The sequence below is a fragment of the Amblyomma maculatum genome, chromosome 10 (genome assembly GCF_055883805.1).
Source record: "Amblyomma maculatum isolate TAMU_Amacu chromosome 10, ASM5588380v1, whole genome shotgun sequence".
Lineage (NCBI taxonomy): Eukaryota > Metazoa > Arthropoda > Arachnida > Ixodida > Ixodidae > Amblyomma > Amblyomma maculatum.
This window is the reverse complement of record NC_139353.1, coordinates 58,477,252-58,495,895: the sequence shown is the minus strand read 5'-3', so window position 1 is coordinate 58,495,895 and position 18,644 is coordinate 58,477,252. Positions and strand designations below refer to the sequence as shown.

At 44.1% G+C, this 18,644-nt stretch overlaps 1 protein-coding gene across 1 annotated transcript in view; it reads right to left on the bottom strand.

The window, feature by feature from the left end:
* Positions 1-4,711: 4,711 nt before the first annotated feature.
* Positions 4,712-18,644, bottom strand: part of LOC146176588 (endoribonuclease Dicer-L-like) — a 72,669-nt gene continuing 58,736 nt past the window's right edge. Inside the window, exons 18-20 of the mRNA XM_084582842.1 lie at positions 18,094-18,466; positions 14,280-14,518; positions 4,712-8,118 (exon numbers count right to left, since the gene is read on the bottom strand). Of these exons, the coding sequence (XP_084438968.1) occupies positions 7,965-8,118; positions 14,280-14,518; positions 18,094-18,466 (766 nt within the window). The 3' untranslated portion in view covers positions 4,712-7,964. The remainder of the gene's footprint in view (positions 8,119-14,279; positions 14,519-18,093; positions 18,467-18,644) is intronic.

Sequence of the window (18,644 nt, the reverse complement as noted above, 5' to 3'; positions counted from 1 at the left end):
AATATAATTATAACGTAACGATTGTAACTAGGTGGTGGACTTTGCAGATGTGAAATGGGAAAGTGAGAGAATGATGTAGCTCTTGGAGCTAGGCCGAGTACGGAAAGATGGCAGAAGTTTAGAAAACAAAGTATTATATCAGTACAACGTGGCTATGGCAGACAGGGATGATATTCTCCAGAAATTGAGCCTTAATTAGCTAGAGAAGACCAAACAACAAACTAGAGGCGTTGGCATCGTCATCCTGTTCCGCAGGCTCGCATTAAAGCGCAATTCACTTCCAAACAGCAGCGACAGATCCTTCTTGCTGCGGACGTCGCGAGTGTGAGTGGGGTGGAAAAATGAAAATTTTAAATTCTGCTTTCTCAGCCACAAATGTGTATTTTGCTGCTAGACACATATTATGTACATACCCAGAAATAATCAGAAAATGAATTTTTACAGAAAACAGTACTTCGATGGAGTGGTTTTCAGAATCTCATCATCATAGCTGGACATCCTGTGTGTTTAACTAGTAGTCTTCATCAACTTCCATCCATGCGCACCAAGTCTGTAACACACTGCTATCGCATTGCCCTAAGCTAAGTGGCCCCAAAATTTTATTTAACGCTACCACTAAGGCGACTGCTTACCGACATTGCAGATCTTTGATGTCTGCTTTAACTTGAAAGCTGAGCCTCAAACCAACACATGAAGTAAAATTGAACTGCAAACCATGTTAAATCATCAGTCATTTTTGCGTGTGAAAAAGCCTTAACATGGTGACCATTTGGGCTAGTTGGTTCAAATATAACATATTGAACCAGCAAAAGACACAAACACAAGAAGAGAAGCACACGAAACAGTGCTGGACTAACAACTAAGGTTTACTGGAAGAAACAGCCAGCCAAGGAACCAATGACAAATGTGTATCAAACGCTCACAAGAGGACAAGTAAATATCGATTATACTCAGTATTGCGAGGACGATGACAACTATAGGCATGCAAATCTTAACTTATGTTGCTTAATACCTACATAGGCACACTGTTGCTTAACAATTTATTTGCAACAGTGTGTGAATATAGCCGACAGGGAGTCAGTAACGCGCTTAAATCCATCAACGCTGGTAACTTCAGTCAGATGATGGAAAGAAAAGTCCTGTTACATTTTCACGTCCTAACGTATTGGCAATAAATGCATACTTTGCTGCTGAATAGATCTCGGCATAGGCAAAATGAGCCACATAGTATTCATAGCTGCAGTATAAATAATGTGCTGGCTGCTGTCAGGTGACACCTTAAGAGGTGTCACCTGACGCCCTGAGACATGAAACCATTCAAACAAGCATTCACATGCAAGCTCATCCGGTTTAACCCTTATAAGAAACTGGTCAGTCACTGTTACTGCAAAACAAACACAGCTCTGCGTTTTTGTTGAGACATACTATGTTTGAACACAGGCTAATACATTGTTCATAGCAAAGCATGCCTGGAATGGACTTTGCTCATCTTATTTAGCTGTTTACTGCTTCTGCAAGAAAAAAATATATATATACTGTAGGGGTGTGTTTATTCAGACGACGCAGATGGATTCAGCTGTTCAGGATCGCAGCGGAGCGTCAGGCGTACCGAATCACAACGACAACTACCAACTTCTTCGTTCTCGAGAGCGCCAGCACGCGACGCATGTCAGTGACTATAACGATGAAGATTACCACACTACATTTTCACGCGACGCATGTCAGTGGCTATAACCATAAAGATTACCACACTACAATATTTTTTAAACCTTCATTTGCGGGATTTGCTTTTTTTAGTTATTTGGAAAGCTTTTGCTGACCTGCAAATGGGATCATGGCTACGATCAGCCCACATACAAGAGCAACTAATGTGCAGTTTTGAATTTTCCTAATGAACTGGAAGAGTGCTGCAGTACATCAGACCACAAAGTTTTGTTTCTTCCCCTAAATGAATATTAAGAAGCTTATTGGTCTACCTCTGTATGATAGAACTAAAAGCTCCAATTTTAATCATTGAACTGGGAGTGTAACGCTAATGTAAATGAAATACCAAATCTGTCACTGAAAAGAAATCAGCCATGAACAGTGTATGCAAAATTACTTTCTCACTGTTGTAAAGGAAATCAGCCGTGGACACTGTACGCAAAATTACTTTCTCACTGTTTTTTTTTTTTTTCCGATTGTGAGCTCACAAGATCACTAGGGGGGGGGGGGAATAAAAGGAGCAAAATTCTTTAAGAGGTGGCATCTTGCTCTTAAGGGATGTGGTGCACTGCATGTTCAAGCTGAAATGCAACGTATGTGCAATGAAAAAAGCCCAGTGGATAGCAATTTTCTTGTCATACTCTACAACAAAGCAAGCAGTCTTCAAAGTTGAAGACTAGTTAGCATCTCCATGCTTTGGACTATTGCTTATCCTTGTATTTGACAGCCTTCCGCAGAAGTACCAGAACATCAGGCCTAATTCTGCTTCTTATAGCAGAAGTGCCTCTTGTGCAAAGTGTATACAGCTCGTACGGTTGAAAAAGCGCCGCTTTCATCTTAACCAAGAATAGAACAAAAGTGTAAAAAAATATGCACGTAACTTGATAAATATTGTGATGCAACCGCCCGCTGTGCAGTATTCAGGGTTGTGTCGTACCATTTTGTTTCTCACTTAGAATCCATATGCTAGTCATGTTGGAGATCACTTTACGATGGTTCTAACCAATCACTTACCTCGAACTGTATGCTGTTCATTCTAAGTGTAAGTTGTTTACCTACAAGTGCAGCAGACACTATGCCTTCCTTTCTCCAAAAATCAGTTTCTTTGCCCTCAATACCGCCCCGCTGCGGTGGTGCAGTGGCAAGTTCGATCCCGACCGCGATGACTGCGTTTCGATGGAGGCAACTTTGTGTGCTGTGCGCTTACATCGCACAGCACAGGTGGTCGAAATTACTCCGTAGCCCTCCACTACGGCTCCTATTTCTCTCTTTCCACTTTAACTCTCACCTTCCTCCCTTCCCTTATGGCGTGGTTCAGGTGTCCACAGAAGCAAGTACGACAGATACTGCGCCTTTCCCTTCTTGTGAACCAATTATTATATTATTGCTCTCAATACCAAAAAGTGGCAGAACATTTGTGTGCATGGGCCACTGTTCACGGATTTACTACGCAAATGTCAACTGAAGCTGCGTTTTAGTTCTTACATGCTGGCCTTCCTCCCCACATTATTTCCCAGAGTGTAGCACAACCACATTATAATTATAAACTCACCTTTGCAAAATTTTATGTGCATGCAAGGTGTGGACCACGAGTGCTAGATGTTTTCATGCAAGACCAACCAGTGTGTGCATGGACTCCTCCATTGCCCTAATCACTCAAAGCAATTCATTGTACTATGATGATATTTCTCTCCAGTTACTCCCTTTCCCTAGTGTGCAGAAGCGAAATTGCTCTCTCACCTTCGTTAAAAGGAAAACAAAAACTCAAATGTACTATTCAATAAAGTTGACTCAGTTATTATGAAGAATAAATTTTTACTTCCGTAATATTTAGAAAAATGTGTTGCGTTTGAGTAAACAAGGAATTCATCTTCAAGGCAGCCTTACAAGAGGTTTAGTGCCCCTTCAGGAAGTGTGGTCTAAAGGTGTACAGTCTTGGACAAAAGTTCTGAAGCCAAAGGATTTTCGTCTCAGCAGCAAAATGAAGCCATCGCGATGTCATTAAAGGCTGACGGGCACTTAAATGCTATGGTGCAGTTTTTTATTGTGAAAAGAAATTATTTAATAGCCTTTTAAATGCCCTTTGACCTTTAATTATGGCGCAACGGCTCAATCTTTCGGCTGGGGCAAAAATCAGTTGGCTTCAGGACTTTTGACCAAGATTGTACCTAGGCCAAAGCCAAGCTCGTTTGTACAGACAGTGTACTAGTCAAAGGTGAGGCTACTTTCAACGAAAACAGCTTTTCAGAGCTTTGTAAGCCAGAAAAAAGGAAAAAAAAAACGTTGAACAGGTGTCCCCATCGCTGCCCAATTTCATGAGAATAATGCATGTTTTTGGTGCAGAATTTTAGGTGTTTAATTGGAGGCTATTCCGCACCAACATTTATGTCAAAATGGTGACGGCCTATCCTTTTCGGTGTAGATGTCGCGGGTTTGAACCAAATTGCGAGAAGGTTTATAAATCCAATCTCCTTGGTGAGGAGTGCATCTTTTGCTGCTGGCATTTGTCCATTTATTCTTCAGTTGTACCCAACCAGAAGCCATTTCAGAGGCTGACTCAAATGAAAAAAGGAGCTGTAATAAGAAAACTCTCGAGTACAGTATAGGATCTTAATAGTGTGAGCAAAGTTGAGACTCCCACAAAAATTGCATCTAATGGGTAATTTTGGGTGTTCCAAACACTTTTCTGTGCCTGCGCACATGATGCATATTGTGATGTCCATGAAGAGGTGAAGACAAAGATGAAGAGAATGATGTAGAGGTGGCTCACACTCTTTGATGTGAACCCAGCTAGCATCAGTCGCTTGTTCTCCAGGCAATAAACAGCTAGCATGTTACAACATGAACACAAGAGCTGTGATTGCACATAACATATAACCACCAGCCTAGCACCTTAACCACTCGGCCACAAGGCGGGACCTCAGAAAATGTAAAGCAGTTCTAAATTATTACACGCAAGCAACACATGACTCGAAAGGCTGTGAAAGACGTCCACATGACACGCCCATTTCAAACAGCACGTAAACATAGCGACATTTTATTTATGAAACATTTCGTGGAACCTTTGTGGCTTTGATACATAGAACAGCACCGTGGTATTTTCTAGACTGACGCAATAAAATATGAAAAAGACACAAAGGGAAGCCACGCAACAATTTTTCTCAGCTTCACATACATACACAAGGTGACAAATCGCAAACCCAGAGCATTTCATTGCCTTAGCTGCTGAGCCACCATAGCTTGGTTACAAACCGATTAAGCACATTAAAGAAATTATGGCTCTAACAAGTTTGTGGTATGGTATCGTATATGAGATTTAACGGCGTAAAGCAACGTGGGCTATGAGGAACACTGGTAGTGAAGGGCTCTAATTTAATTTCGACTACCTGCTGTTCTTTTAACACGCATCGACATCGCTCGGGAGATGGACACCTTACATTCCACCCCCATTGAAAGAGCTGCCATGGCCGTAATGGGCTTTGCAGCCAAGTGCCCTGACCATTGAAACACTGCAGTGAGGATCAATAAAATTTGGAATTATCATTCTTAGTAATGTAAGGAAGCAACTGGCATGAGATCAGATGCAGAAAAATTAATTAAAGAATCTGTGGGAATCATATGGCAGAGTACGAGGTAGCACTGGTACTCCCTCTGGACGGAGGGGCTGCTGACAGGTTCAGACTGCGCGGGTGGGCGGTGTGAAGGACTTCAGTCCACCAACCACCATGAGGCACGCCATACGCCCTCTCTACTCCCCACTCACTGGCTGTTGGTGGCCATTGTGTTTCTCTGACCACCAAAAATACCCCATTCTCTTTCCTCTGAATGTGAAAAGGAACTTCCGTGTCTTCACTTTGTCTCCTGCAAGTCGAAGCTACACATCGCAATGCAATTTTTTAGGGTAACAGGCATCTAATGCAAAAAAATTAAGTTCCAAGGTACTGATGCTCCAAATTCATTTGAGAGACGCAGGCAGCGTCAGGAAGACCTGTTTCTTCCACGTATGAGGCGCCACAGATTTGCAGCACAACAGGTTTTCTTCGGTGCCTCTATAGACAATTTCCCGAGTAATAAAGCCTCACCACAAGAGTAAAAGAAAAAAAAAAAACACCTCCTTTCATATATCACAGTAGTGTCTTTCACTATAGCAACATGAATGTCATTTAGCCCACAAAAAGCTTTCTTCCCACACTCAAGTAGAAACCACTTTCAGCCACAGTACACAGACATGCAACATTGTAAAACATACACACTGCAATGCATTCATGTTGTCCCTACTCTGCCCAGACAGTCTGCACATAGTGTCAAAGGTGAGTACAGGCAACACACTATCGCAGACTGCTCTGGTGGTCCCTACACTAAATTACCCTTTAATTGACAACACATTCTACAAGGTCCAAGTCCTTGTCAATACAGTGTGAGATAACTAAAAAGTATCCCACTGTAAAGACAAGAGCCCGCTGTTTCGTGGCAAGAACCTCTTGTGGATCTGCCACAAGTGAACAGTGTTTGCATGACATGGGCAAGACTGGTGCTAAATAACATAGTCCTTCCAATGTTTCGTTAAAATAATTAAGACTTAGAACAGTAATCACAACGTTTCATAGGAACATTTTGTACGCATCATAGAACAATACACAGGCACAATGAAAAGAAAAACTTGAAATGGATGCTGTGCCAATGCGTACAACTCTTCACAGTCAGTACCCTAAATTTCGAAAAAACCTGGGACTGAAAAAAGTACTTGAAAGCCACTTAAAAGTGGCCTTTTGAGAAAGCATGCACACAAATAGCAATGCATCAGTAAGTGCTATATTAAAACAGGACATGAATTTTTAAACTCTCTTCGGTTATGAAATTTCTGCTCTGATGTTTATCTTCTAATAACGGTGACATTGGCTGACATCCCCTTGCAATTGATAAATATAAAGAGTACAAAAGTGCTCTTTCCAGTATTGGCACTGGTAGCAGTTCTTGTGCCTCCTTACAAGAGCCATGATACCTTGGCTATCGAAATGATCTCTAAAGAAGATTGTGTGCCTACTACTTGTTTCAAGTGGCTTAAGTTTCGAAAGGTACTGCAGAGCTTCACTTTACGAATAACACCTGAGTGAAACTCACTCACATAATGTGACAACTTGGCCCTCACCCTCAAGCCTAATCAGGAGCCAACGAAAGGCGAAAAAGAAGCCAAGCCAGTCTGAACGCTGCAATCAATAACCACTGTTACAGCAGAGCGGAATGCTGCAATGAGCTTGTCTCAATACAGCTGTAGTGGCTTTACAAAGCATGACATATATATCTGGACATTTAAATCAAGGCTATTCCAGAAAAGAATCCAGGCAGCTTCACCTATTTTAGAACTTCGGGTTAACTTTGCAGCTAAAGCAATATCTCCTCTTAACACCAGTGGCTTTGAATATATTTCCACAAGCCCTGCTTGACTAAAATCAGTTTACCTTAGGTGATATAAGTTCGACATCCTCTTGATTACTGCTGCAGGTTCCGTTAATTTTTCTACAACCACTTTCATCTTTGAAATATGCGGTGTGATAAATGTAAAGATCAACAATACTGTGATGCAACTGAGCAATAAACAGGGCCATTAAATGTGCCTAGAACACAGCAAGTTATCACCGGCTAGTTGGCAACAACCAACTTTTGTGCAGAAAGCCAATTCGCCAGTTTATTTACGCAATGAAAACTACTTGCGCAACATCAGTGCCACTGCCATGCAAACAATATCACAAATAACAAAACGAACATCGCTCTGTGCCCAACCCCAGAAAGTTCCACGTTTCAGTCCCTAGTGGAACCGAGCACACGAAAGAGACCACAGTTCGAGCCAAAATATCTGGGATTCGCAACTCCGCATACAGGTGTGGTGACAATACATCGCAGAAGTGACAAGTTATAAATGTTCCCATGCACTGCCATATCTTGAACAATGCCAACTCTTGCCACGAGGCAGCTATAACCAATTAAGCGTGCACACACATATGCATGAATGTGCATAAACTAAACCACAGTTTAACTATTACTGCTGCTCCTTTGGCAAGGGTTTTTTGTTAGCATGCACATACCCTCTCAAAGCCAAAGCCTCTCTCTCCCTCTGCTACCTGGAGTCCTCTGCACGATCCCACACCAACGGGGAGTTTCTACTCTCATATGCTACACACCCACTGCAACAACATGCCAAGGACAGTGTGCGACCCTCTTGTGGCGAAGATTCGGCAACCACATTGAGGCGCGGTGAGCTTCTAAGCGGAGCCGCAGGGAACCTTCAGCATGCGGAGGCACTTCTTGGCGAGCGCAGTCTTGGCCAGTTTCTTGTTCTTTGCGATGCACGTTAGCGACAGGTCCCCCACAGTAAGCCCCACCTTGACCCTGTCCTGCTTGAGCACTTCGGCGGGACTGAAACCAGCAAAGAAGGTGCAGCTCTGAATGGTGCTGGTGGAACCTTTAATGTCAAAAGGACAATTACAAAAAAAAAAAGGATCGTTTGGCTGGCACTCACAGCGCACAACTGCAAAATAAATTCTTAAGAAACTGCCTCTCACAGCTGCATCTGTAGGCAATAAGGGTACTATGAAAATGATACTCTCTACAGTCACACTAAACAAAGAAAATTTTGAGAGCACTGCACAACCTGCAGCTGCTGTGACACTAAATGCTTAAGCATTCTGTTTGAAGGCGAAAGCCTTTATTGGCTCATACTGTTGGCATTCATTTGCCCAGTCACATTATAGCCGTCAATCAAGTAATGTCACGATGACATCATCAAAAAACTAAAAATCCTGTCTACACCGGGAATTGAACCTCCATCCCTTGGATTCCCAGCGGGGCGCTTTAGCCAACTGCTCCATGCCCGAGATCATGAAACGCACATCGTGAAACTCCTTGTCTACCGTGAGGATGATAGTAGTGATGACAATGACGCTGCAATTAGTGATAATGACAGCACTGACAGTAGCAATGATAATGACGGTGCATTTAGTTGATAATGACAGCAAACGTGATGCACCATGTGCACCGGCAATGCTTAGGCTTTCACATTTCTGCATTGTAGATTCCACAATGCTCTCGGACCTTTGTATTTTTAACTTTAAATTTACTTTTTCCCTTCCCTCAATGCCCTCCAGTGTCCTTACACTAGGAAAGGAGAATAATGAACACATTTGTAGGAAGTCGGCACAGAGTAGTACGGTTTGGTTCATGGGGTTTAAGGGGGGACCTTGGTCTTAAGACAATATTTTTTATTTACTGGTAGATTTTGTGAAAGTTATACCATTTATGCAGCTTTTTGTGTTGATTTCAAATATGCACATTAATTTTATGTAAGCCATTTAGTTCTGAAGATATTGAGCACTCTATGTTCTTTGTTTGGAGGTGAGCTGTCAATAAAACTACAGGAGTTATAATAAAAACTGACATATCAAATCAATTTAGAACACACAGAGAATGCAAAAAACAAGGTTGAATGTCCTGTTTTCATTTTAACCAAAGTTACAGCTTGTCAAAGTTCGTTCAGAGACCAAAAAGCCACCTTGACACTCCAGAAAACATGAAATTTTTAAAAACTTTCCTCATTAAATACCACAAATTCATTTATAGTTTTGCACTGTACATGAGTCTACCTTTCTGGTGCAAAAGGAATTACAGCAATATCGTAAGTCGAACCAGAGATATCGCACCTCCAGACATGTACCGTCCTCAATATTTTGATTTTGAGAAATTGAGGAAAAACGTGTTGATATATTTCTGAAGCACCAAAGCTAACAGTAACTTATTAAAGAGGATTCTGACCAGCTTCTGATGCCTATGCATCATTTACCATCGATATAATTCGCCCTCAAAGAATGAAATTTCCGGCGAACGGAATGCATGGTGCGGAGGCCGCCACCAAGACGAGTGCGTTTGCATCGTGACCACCGTAAAAGTTGGTGCCAAGTTCTGGCGCGCGATCGCCATTCTCACGTTCATGCAGTAAACGCAGTCGGCCTGCAACTGAATGCTATGCGGTGACAAGATTTGGGATTCCGCACAATCTTCTCTATGTTCCGCGTGTTGCGGGACGCTGCTTCGCGATTGCCACTGCGGCTGGTCGCAGCACTGCCTCACAGGGCAATCTATCCCGGCGTTGAAAGCTGCGCTTGCTCATCTGCACCCTCACGGTTCCGTACGCGGCAGATCGTGCCGCTCCTCGCTATCGCACTGAGCACGACCGGCTATGCTACGCCGTTATCAGGCCATCGAGGTCTCGACGCGGAGCGTCGGCACTTCGTCATTGATTGCAGATAACCAGATGCGGCGATGCAGCATCCCCGGCGCATTTATCTCCTCTCGCTAACTTTTTTTTTCGGCTAATAACGAAGCGTGAATCTCAATATTGCGCGCTAGGCCGACTAGGCCTAAAGGAGAGACCTTTTCAAAATGGCGCTGGACCGCGAGCAGTCGACGCCACCAGCCAACCAAAGCTCGCCTTTTGTTCACGTGCGGTGGGAGTCCAATAGCAGGGCGTGTTTCATGCAATTTTGTTCCTTTGTTTTCCGCTTCGGTGGCCTCGCCTATGGTCACCAACCGAGATATAGGAATGGCCTGAATCGCGATCTTTCGAACGACACCAAGATTATGCCCGCGGATCGCATATTTCTCGAACTGTGGGAGATCGAAATTCGGCGTGATTTGACCTCAGTTTAAAGGGCCACATGCGCAGATTCTCATCTTTGGAACGCTGTAACACGCAAATTAGGCGATATTTTTCAACGAAACTTCGGAGATAGCTGCGGAAAGATCTCAGAATCGCGAAAACGATAAGATTGAAAATCCGATTTTCTGACCGATTTTCGGCTGCAAAGACCCGGGTCCCCCCTTAACGTCCCAAAGCGACTCAGGATATTGTTACGTGATGGCATGACAAGCGATGGAACACGGCGACACAACAGAAACAGAACGACGTGATGACATGACGATGAAATATGCTTTAATGGCCAGCGGGCCTGGCGCGAGCGCTCCGCCCCGCGCCATTGCCCGCTTCGCCATCTTCGTAGCAATATGAGAGACATTGTAGTGGAGGATTCTGGAAATTTCGACCACCTGGGGTTCTTTAACATGCACTGATATCACACAGCACATGGATGCCTTGCTTTTCGCCCCCATCGAAAAGCGGCCACTGCAGTCGAGATTCGATCCCGCATCCTTGGGCACAGTAATTGAGCCGCCTAACCACTACACTGCCGTGGCGGGGTCATAGAGCATGGTCATGGTTAGCACGCCCAGCTGGGACGCCGAAGGATGCTGGTTCGAGCCCTCGCGAAGACACGATTTTTGTTTTTTCTTATTAATGATTGGCAGTTCGTGATGACACGCTGTGCTGACATGCTACGGTGACGAACTCAGTCCATAGTTCTTGCACATGCCACTCAAGAGGCGAGAAAGGCATTCGAAGGAATGCCTTTCCAAGCAAAGATTCCAAGCAAGATTCCAAGCAAAGATCTGAAGTGATTTGAAATCAATTAAGTCTCAGTCCAAAGTGAGCAATTTACTGCACACGAGTTTTCAATGGGAAAAGCCTCCAGTTTCTGCATGGTAGGTGAAGACTTAAGCCATTAATCACCTGCACTGAAGTTTTAATCAAATCTCAAGCCATACAGAGTTCAAATGAAAAGGACTTAACTAGGTTCCCCTCACCACATGTCATGTTGATGGGGCAAAACTAATAAATGCAGCTTCAAACTAATAATGCTGCCCTGCACACAATACCTTTTGCACTGTTTTGTGCAGAAAAACTAAAATGCTGTAGAATAGAAAGACAGCAAGGGAGAACAGCTCCCTTCTCTACAACGAGTGAACGCAATTTTCCGGATAACGCACTCTGTAATTGTCAGAGATGTTTTCCACTCCCTCCAGGCCCACGTTTCAAGAGAGACCCGGCTCACAGCCCGTGTGCTCAGCTGCGACGGCACGGAATGGCAGTCTATGAACCATATGCGCCACGCTGACATGGGTAGCAGCCCTATAGCATAGGCCTTTAGTGAGCCATCGACATGAGCACTTGAGACACAAGAAAACAGGATGGTTAAAGGACTGCAAATACAGCCAACACCTGAATATTATAAACGCAACTGGCATAAATCTAAGGATTACACGCATCCGGGAAATAGGCTCAGCAGCACAGTTTCAGTTTCATCTATCTTAAAGGGACACGAAAAGGAGGTCCGAATATAGTGCCTACCAAATGGTTGCATCATGTGGAGCAAACGCCACTGAGCATGCGTGCCAAGTATAGAAATCTTCAGAAGCGAGGCAATAATTTGCAAATGATATTTTTTTTAATTGCCAATTCCTACTCCTGTATTTCAAGCGAATTCTGCCTTTAGACATCCTAAGGCACACGTGACACCACTGTGAAGGGGCTGTCAACAGCTCACCAAAAAACTGCAGTGAAGAAGGCAAGGTGCACATCAGGCAGGAGACTGTGCGTCTAGCTCCATTTCCCTTCAGTCCTCTACTGTTAAGCCGTGACAGGACAAGAAGCGAAAAAAAATAATAAAAAGAAACGAAAATGGTGCACAATTGTGCTGATTGGGTTGGTGATGCATTCGTGGATACGGTGCGATATCAGTCAGTTCTTTTCACGTTTTTCTCTTTCAACCAAGTACATGAATTGAAGGGGAAAGCGTGGAGGCTGTTTTCAACTGCTGATATCTCCGTAGTTACACATGCTAAATCAAAAATTCTTGACAATGATAGGCAATTTAGTATGCATCAGTATAATCGGCTTTCCTTACCATCGGTGGTCACCCTTCTGCTCTCCTCCGAATTCATGCCGTCCTGCCACTGCTAGCCTGCTAGCAAGGGCCCGCAATTCGTCAGTCACACTGTTTCAAACACTGCTTTGCGTGCCACTGGTCATTTAGTTTCATTCTGAGACGGCATCACACCGTTATAATGCCTGCGCGTATTTCTTTTTTTCACATCCACGTGCTTCCTCCCACTTTTCATATATGCTGGTGAAGCATCCTCAAAACTTGAGGGAGCTCTTAGTGAAGAGGCACTACTGTGTCGAACTGCAAAACAGACCGTGGAGGCACTTGCAATTTCAGAGCAATTCTTCGTCATTTTCGACAGCGTGCGCAAATCATAGCACTTAAAGAAACCATAAAATGTTGTTACCGCTTTTTTTTCCATGCGATACTTATATACAGCCACATTTCAGCTGTTCATAAGACAAAATTACTAGGGTGCATCTTTTTTTTTTCTCGTGCTGCAGCTGACTAGAACGGCCTTGCTCTCAATATTGCTGCCATAACATGTTTATCACCATCTTCAAGTACTATAGATTCATGTATTTTGTGAACCACAACCCCTTATGTAACACCACCAAAAGGGATCTTCAACGAAAATAAAATGCAAGTGAAAGGTTCTCTACAATTTTCAGTCGCATCCGATCATTTTTACTAATCTCTTTATTGCTGAATCAACAAGAATTCACTGCACTGATACCATCCCCCACGATGAGCGCAGCTCTGGCTTGGCGGCTTTATGAACACCGAGGACGAACTAAGGTTGTGTGAATGTTGAAATTTTTGAGTATGAATCAAATATATATATGGGGAAAAAAAAGATGCCTTCGAATATGAATATCTCATCAGGGGGAAAAGAAATTAATAATTAAAAGCCAGTAAACATTGTTAACCTCATTTATTTTAGAGTCCACATCGTATTTGCAAGTAAAATTAAACTAGAATTGCACAGAAGTATATACCTTACTGAAAAATCCAGTGTAAATTTTGTACAGGATTCTGTATATACATATATATATATCGATTTTTGTACAAGAAGGACCTACATGAAACAGGGTGGAGCTATTATGTTGCTCCTGAATATGGTAATCTCTCCTTAATTTGGCCTTCAAAGAACCAGAAAAGAATGTCCGAATTAAGCAAAAGTTCAAATTATTAAATGGGCCTGTGTGGTGCCGAAAACCTAATTTTATATAGGCTCAAGAAGGTCTAAAAACGAAATGCAGGAGTCGCCAACAGTGGCCATCTTCGCAAACAAACTGCAATGACGTCAAAGCTCATTTTTGTTCTCAGATACCCTGAGGCTATGCTACTTTGCAACTCACTTCCCAATGGTGACTGCGGAGACCATTTCGATAACGAAGGAAGGAGTTTGGGACAGGAGAGGAACGAAGATGTCCCATTCTTAAAATCAAATGCCTTTTGCTGCTGAACTAGGAGACAAAAAAATATTCACCTCATTCGAAACAAGCGACTGCAACACTGCCACTCTGCTGTGCTGTGCTTGCTCTACCAAAGCAGCAGCAATGGAACCACAGCGACAATGCATTAGTGCTGCAGACGGCAGGAGTATCGATCCCCAGGTGGTCGAAATTACTCTGTAGCCCTCCGCTACAGCTCCTCTTTCTCTCTTTCCACTTTCATTCCCACCTTCCTCTCTTCCCTTATGGCATGGTTCAGGTGTCCACAGAAACAAGTGTGACAGATACTGCGCCCTTCCCTTCCTGTGAACTAAATATTACTATTATTATTTGTTGCCAGTGAGCTCACCTGAAGCGCGCGTGGGGACATCTCTCGAACAGGGCACGTATGGGTGGCAGAGGCACGCACTGAGTGAAGGACTCAATCTCGCAGCCAAATAGGCGGTACAGGATACCCCAGACAGTGTCCAGCGACATGCCACAGTCGAGGAACACGGCACCCATAAGGCTCTCAAAGAGGTCTCCCAGGGCCTTGGGCACCTCCACCTCCTCGGGCTCGAGGCACTCCTCCTCATGGTAGTAGAAGCGCTGCGCAAATACGAGTGCACACATGCACTTACGACACCATTCAAACTCTCGCCCTTATCTCTTTGTCAGAGAGCGAAACACATTTGTCCCATCAACCTTAAGCGCCAGCAAACAGACAATAGTGCATACATGTAAAACAGAGTCAAACTCACGCTTGCAACAATATATTGGATATAACAGTTATCATTATAACAATCAAATTTGGTCACCAGGAGCCAACCGTAAAGCCCGGAATACATGGAGCATTTTTGCCGCATCAAGCCGGCGTTTTTCGCCCGACAGCACACACACTCAACACCTGGCGTCGGAAAGGACGCCTGCCGCCGCTGATCTGGCCCTGCCAGATATTTGATGCGCGGGCAGCACGGTGTCCTTTTGAACTGGAAGCTGCTGCGGATGCGAGCCAATAGGAGCCAATTTCCGGTTTGAGCGGCCGGTGTTAACATGGTTGCCATGGTCGACGAGAGGTGCGGCAGTTTGGCTGCAGAAATGTAATTATTGCGAAAATAAATGCTTTATCAAGCATGCAATGTCGCTATTTTGTGAGTATACGACCCACTCTCGAACCACATGTATGTGTTTTCTCCCTGGACCGAAATAGCGAAATGTGTATTAAAAAAAAAAAAAAAAAAAAAACGTGCTGCTGGTATCTGAGCGAGCATTCCGAGGTATCTTCGTTTGTTCGAGCACACCAGATTCTTTTGCGACCTATGTACGGTTTCTATATTTTCGCGATTTTAACACAACGGAAAGCGTCGCTTCTCTCACGTACCTCGCTCTGCGGTTATTTCCACTCGCTGATGCATTTGTTTTCGCACCGAGGCAGCGCTCGCGCTGCTGCGTCGTTCCATGTATTTCGGGCTGGGTGGCGCGTCGGCGCGGTACTTTTTGACGCGTAAAAATCGAGGAAAAAAATGCCGCATGTATTCTGGGCTTGAGAGAGACAAAAACACAGAAACTCTGCAACCACACCAGTCGGACCACATATATAACGCGAATCCTTTTCTTTCCACCGTTGCTGTTTCCTCAGTCTTGCAAGCTCATCAAGTTTCGTGTCAAGAATTTCTTCTGGAAAGCGGGCTTCATTCGGAATGCCGGTAACATGAAGGTTCGCGGAGCTCCAAACTATACAGCCATAATGGTGGGGTGTCAATACTTGAAGTAAGTCTTGCACGTTGACAATGAATAGGCATGATGATCAGGAGGCTGTGCGAAAGGCGCCTTACGAATGATAGAATTCCTCCGGGACTTCATTTTTGCTAAGAGTTCCCCACTTACACACGTGCAGAATAAGGCACACCATGGGGGGATGTGAACTAATATGCCGTGAAGCAGCCAAAGCTGACAGACAGATTTCTCCTGCAAAGAAATGAACATTGTAAGCTACTTTCCTGTCATTAAATTCTATGAAGCTTATCATTCCTTATATATTTTTGGGGGGGCTAAACTGGTTATAACAATTACAAGTTATAACTGATATTTTGTAGGCTCAATATTGTTATAAGTGGGTTCGACTGTACTGCCACATGCTGAATACTACCAAACAAACATACCTATTGGCATATTAGTATCTTTGACTAATAGACCTGCTTAGTTCTCTCTGCACTTTTACAAGGGTGAGTGCACAATTTATTGTGGGCCAATTTTGCAAGAAAAAAAAATTTAAAAAAGCTGTTCAGCTTTCAGTCTTTCCTGTAGTCACTTCGTCAGTTACCTCATTTATACTTCTTGAAGAAATTTTATATATGTCGAAAAGACAGATATGGTTGCACACTATATCAGTTGTTTTTTCTTTTACAGAGTAATTAGCAGAAATGCTTAAGCTTTTTGTCTAGAAAACCAGCAGTCACAATCACTTGAAAGTGGTCATTCAGTTTCTGAAACCATTCTGAGTGGTGCCAGTTTATCATTTGTATGCACATGAGACATACATTACTGCTCACATCAAATAAAGGGTTAAAACACCCGTGTGGGACAGCAGAACTGTACACAAGCAGTACAGTTCAGTTCAGATCATCATCATTATCACCACCACCACCATCATCAGCCTGACTATATCCACTACAGATCCCCACAATCTTGCCAAGATAGTCAAGTTTATTTCAGCTTTTGTAATACAAAAACCGTGGCTGACAAAAAAAAAAAGCAGTTTGCAAAGGCCGCTTGACAAGCTTCGTCTCCCGTAGAAGTCAGCAGCATTAGCAGAGACAGTTACATAGGAGAATCATTATACATTGTTAAAGAGAAATCAATCTTCCTGTCACACTTGTTTCTGCAGACACCTGAACTACGCCATAAGAGAAGGAAGGAAGGTGGGATTGAAAGTGGAAAGAGAGAAAGAGGAGCTGTAGTAGAAGGCTACGGAGTAATTTCAACCACCTGGGGACCTTTAACATGCGCTGATATTGCACAGCACACGGACGCCTTTTCGTTTCGCCTCCATCAAAACGCAGTCACTGGCGGTTCGATGGATGCGAAACGAAGAGGCATCCGTGTGTTGTGCAATATTAGTGCACGTTAAAGGTCCCCAGGCGGTCAAAATTACTCCGTAGCCCTTCATTACGGCTCCTCTTTCTCTCTCTTCACTTCCAATGCCACCTTCCGGCGGGGTTCCGGTGCCCACAGAAACAAATGTCACAGATACTGCACGTTTCCTTTCCTGTGAACCAACTATTATAAATCACATCTATACACCTGATTCTCTACCACACTGTGGGACATTTTTCTTCGCTTGGAACCCATTCCGTTACTATGTTCTCAGCCATGGATGCATCAGAGACCCCTTGTGGACCAGTGGAAGTGGTGGAGGACACGAGGAAGTGATCTTGTGTAGACTGCTGGCGTAGTTACAGGTTCAGGTCGCGGAAATAGGACTGAATTAAGGTAAAAATGAGCACTTGATAAAGCAGCACACCACGACCTGCACAGGACGTGGGGAAGAGGTGACTTGTCAGTGCTGGTATGTATGCCACTATGTCACTAGAATGGATTTAACTCCTTCCAACATTGTGGCACTTGCTCGTCGGACACTGAGATGCTTTGCATTGATGCCACGACCAGCAGTGCAGCCAGAGCTCGAGTTTCCCTGATGCTGGCATCAATAAACGCCGCAGACATTCTCCCTTTCTCTCGCTCGATATTTTGTGCGCTCTCTGTTTCCGCACTCCTTTTGCTTCTTTCACTTTGAGTAACTAAAGTTGGCTTTGAGCCTCCATGCTTTTAAAAAAACCTGCAAAGCTGTCCTAAGCCAAGCCAGAGCTATCGTGCGGCCTTTCATACCTTATCTTTTTTTGTGTGTCCGTTGGGTGTCGCGGACCCCCTGGGGCCCATGGACCACCATTTGAGGAACACTAAACACTGCTGTAACTGATCATCAGATACACATCCTTACACATCCCTACACATCCTGCCCATGCTCACTTGCTCTTCTTGATGTCGGCCAAAACATCATTAACGCATGATGTCTGGGAACACGATGGTCCCATTCTTGCTACAACCATCACAATGGGAATATGTTACCAACCTACAAAAAGACGACGTGCTAGACAACAGTTTTCCCTGAGAATGCCACCCACCTGGAGAACTTTCCAGTAGGCTGGGTTGTCCCTGACTTCGTCTCTGTGTGCGTTCAGGTCGAGGATCTCCAGGGTGGCACTCTCCTCTCCCTCGGACGACGATTCACCGGAGTCGTCCTCACCCAACCGGGCTTGGTGCTGCACGAAGCGGGCCATGGCATTGAACAGGTTTGGGCTGATGTGCAGCAGGCACCGGTGCAGGCCATGACGCACCACCAGTGCAGCAAAGAAGGTGTTGTTGACCAGCGACGAGCGCAGGTCCGTCAGCTGTCCCGGGTTGAACTTGGTGGGGCCCTCGTAGAGGTAACGGGTCACCAGGTAGTCGATGACTGCGTCGCCTAGAAACTCAAGCCGCTGGTAGCAGTCGGTCAGCCTAGTGGGCGGAGGGCGGCAAACAAGAGCTCTCATCAAAGAGTCCAGTCCACAAACAGCTTGAAAAAAAAACACTGAAGGAAATCAGACAAGCAGTAGAGCCTTTGGAAAGCTTCTCAGCATTTTTTCTACATGAAGAGAAAAAACGCTACAACAAAGCAAAACTTATACGCATGTAG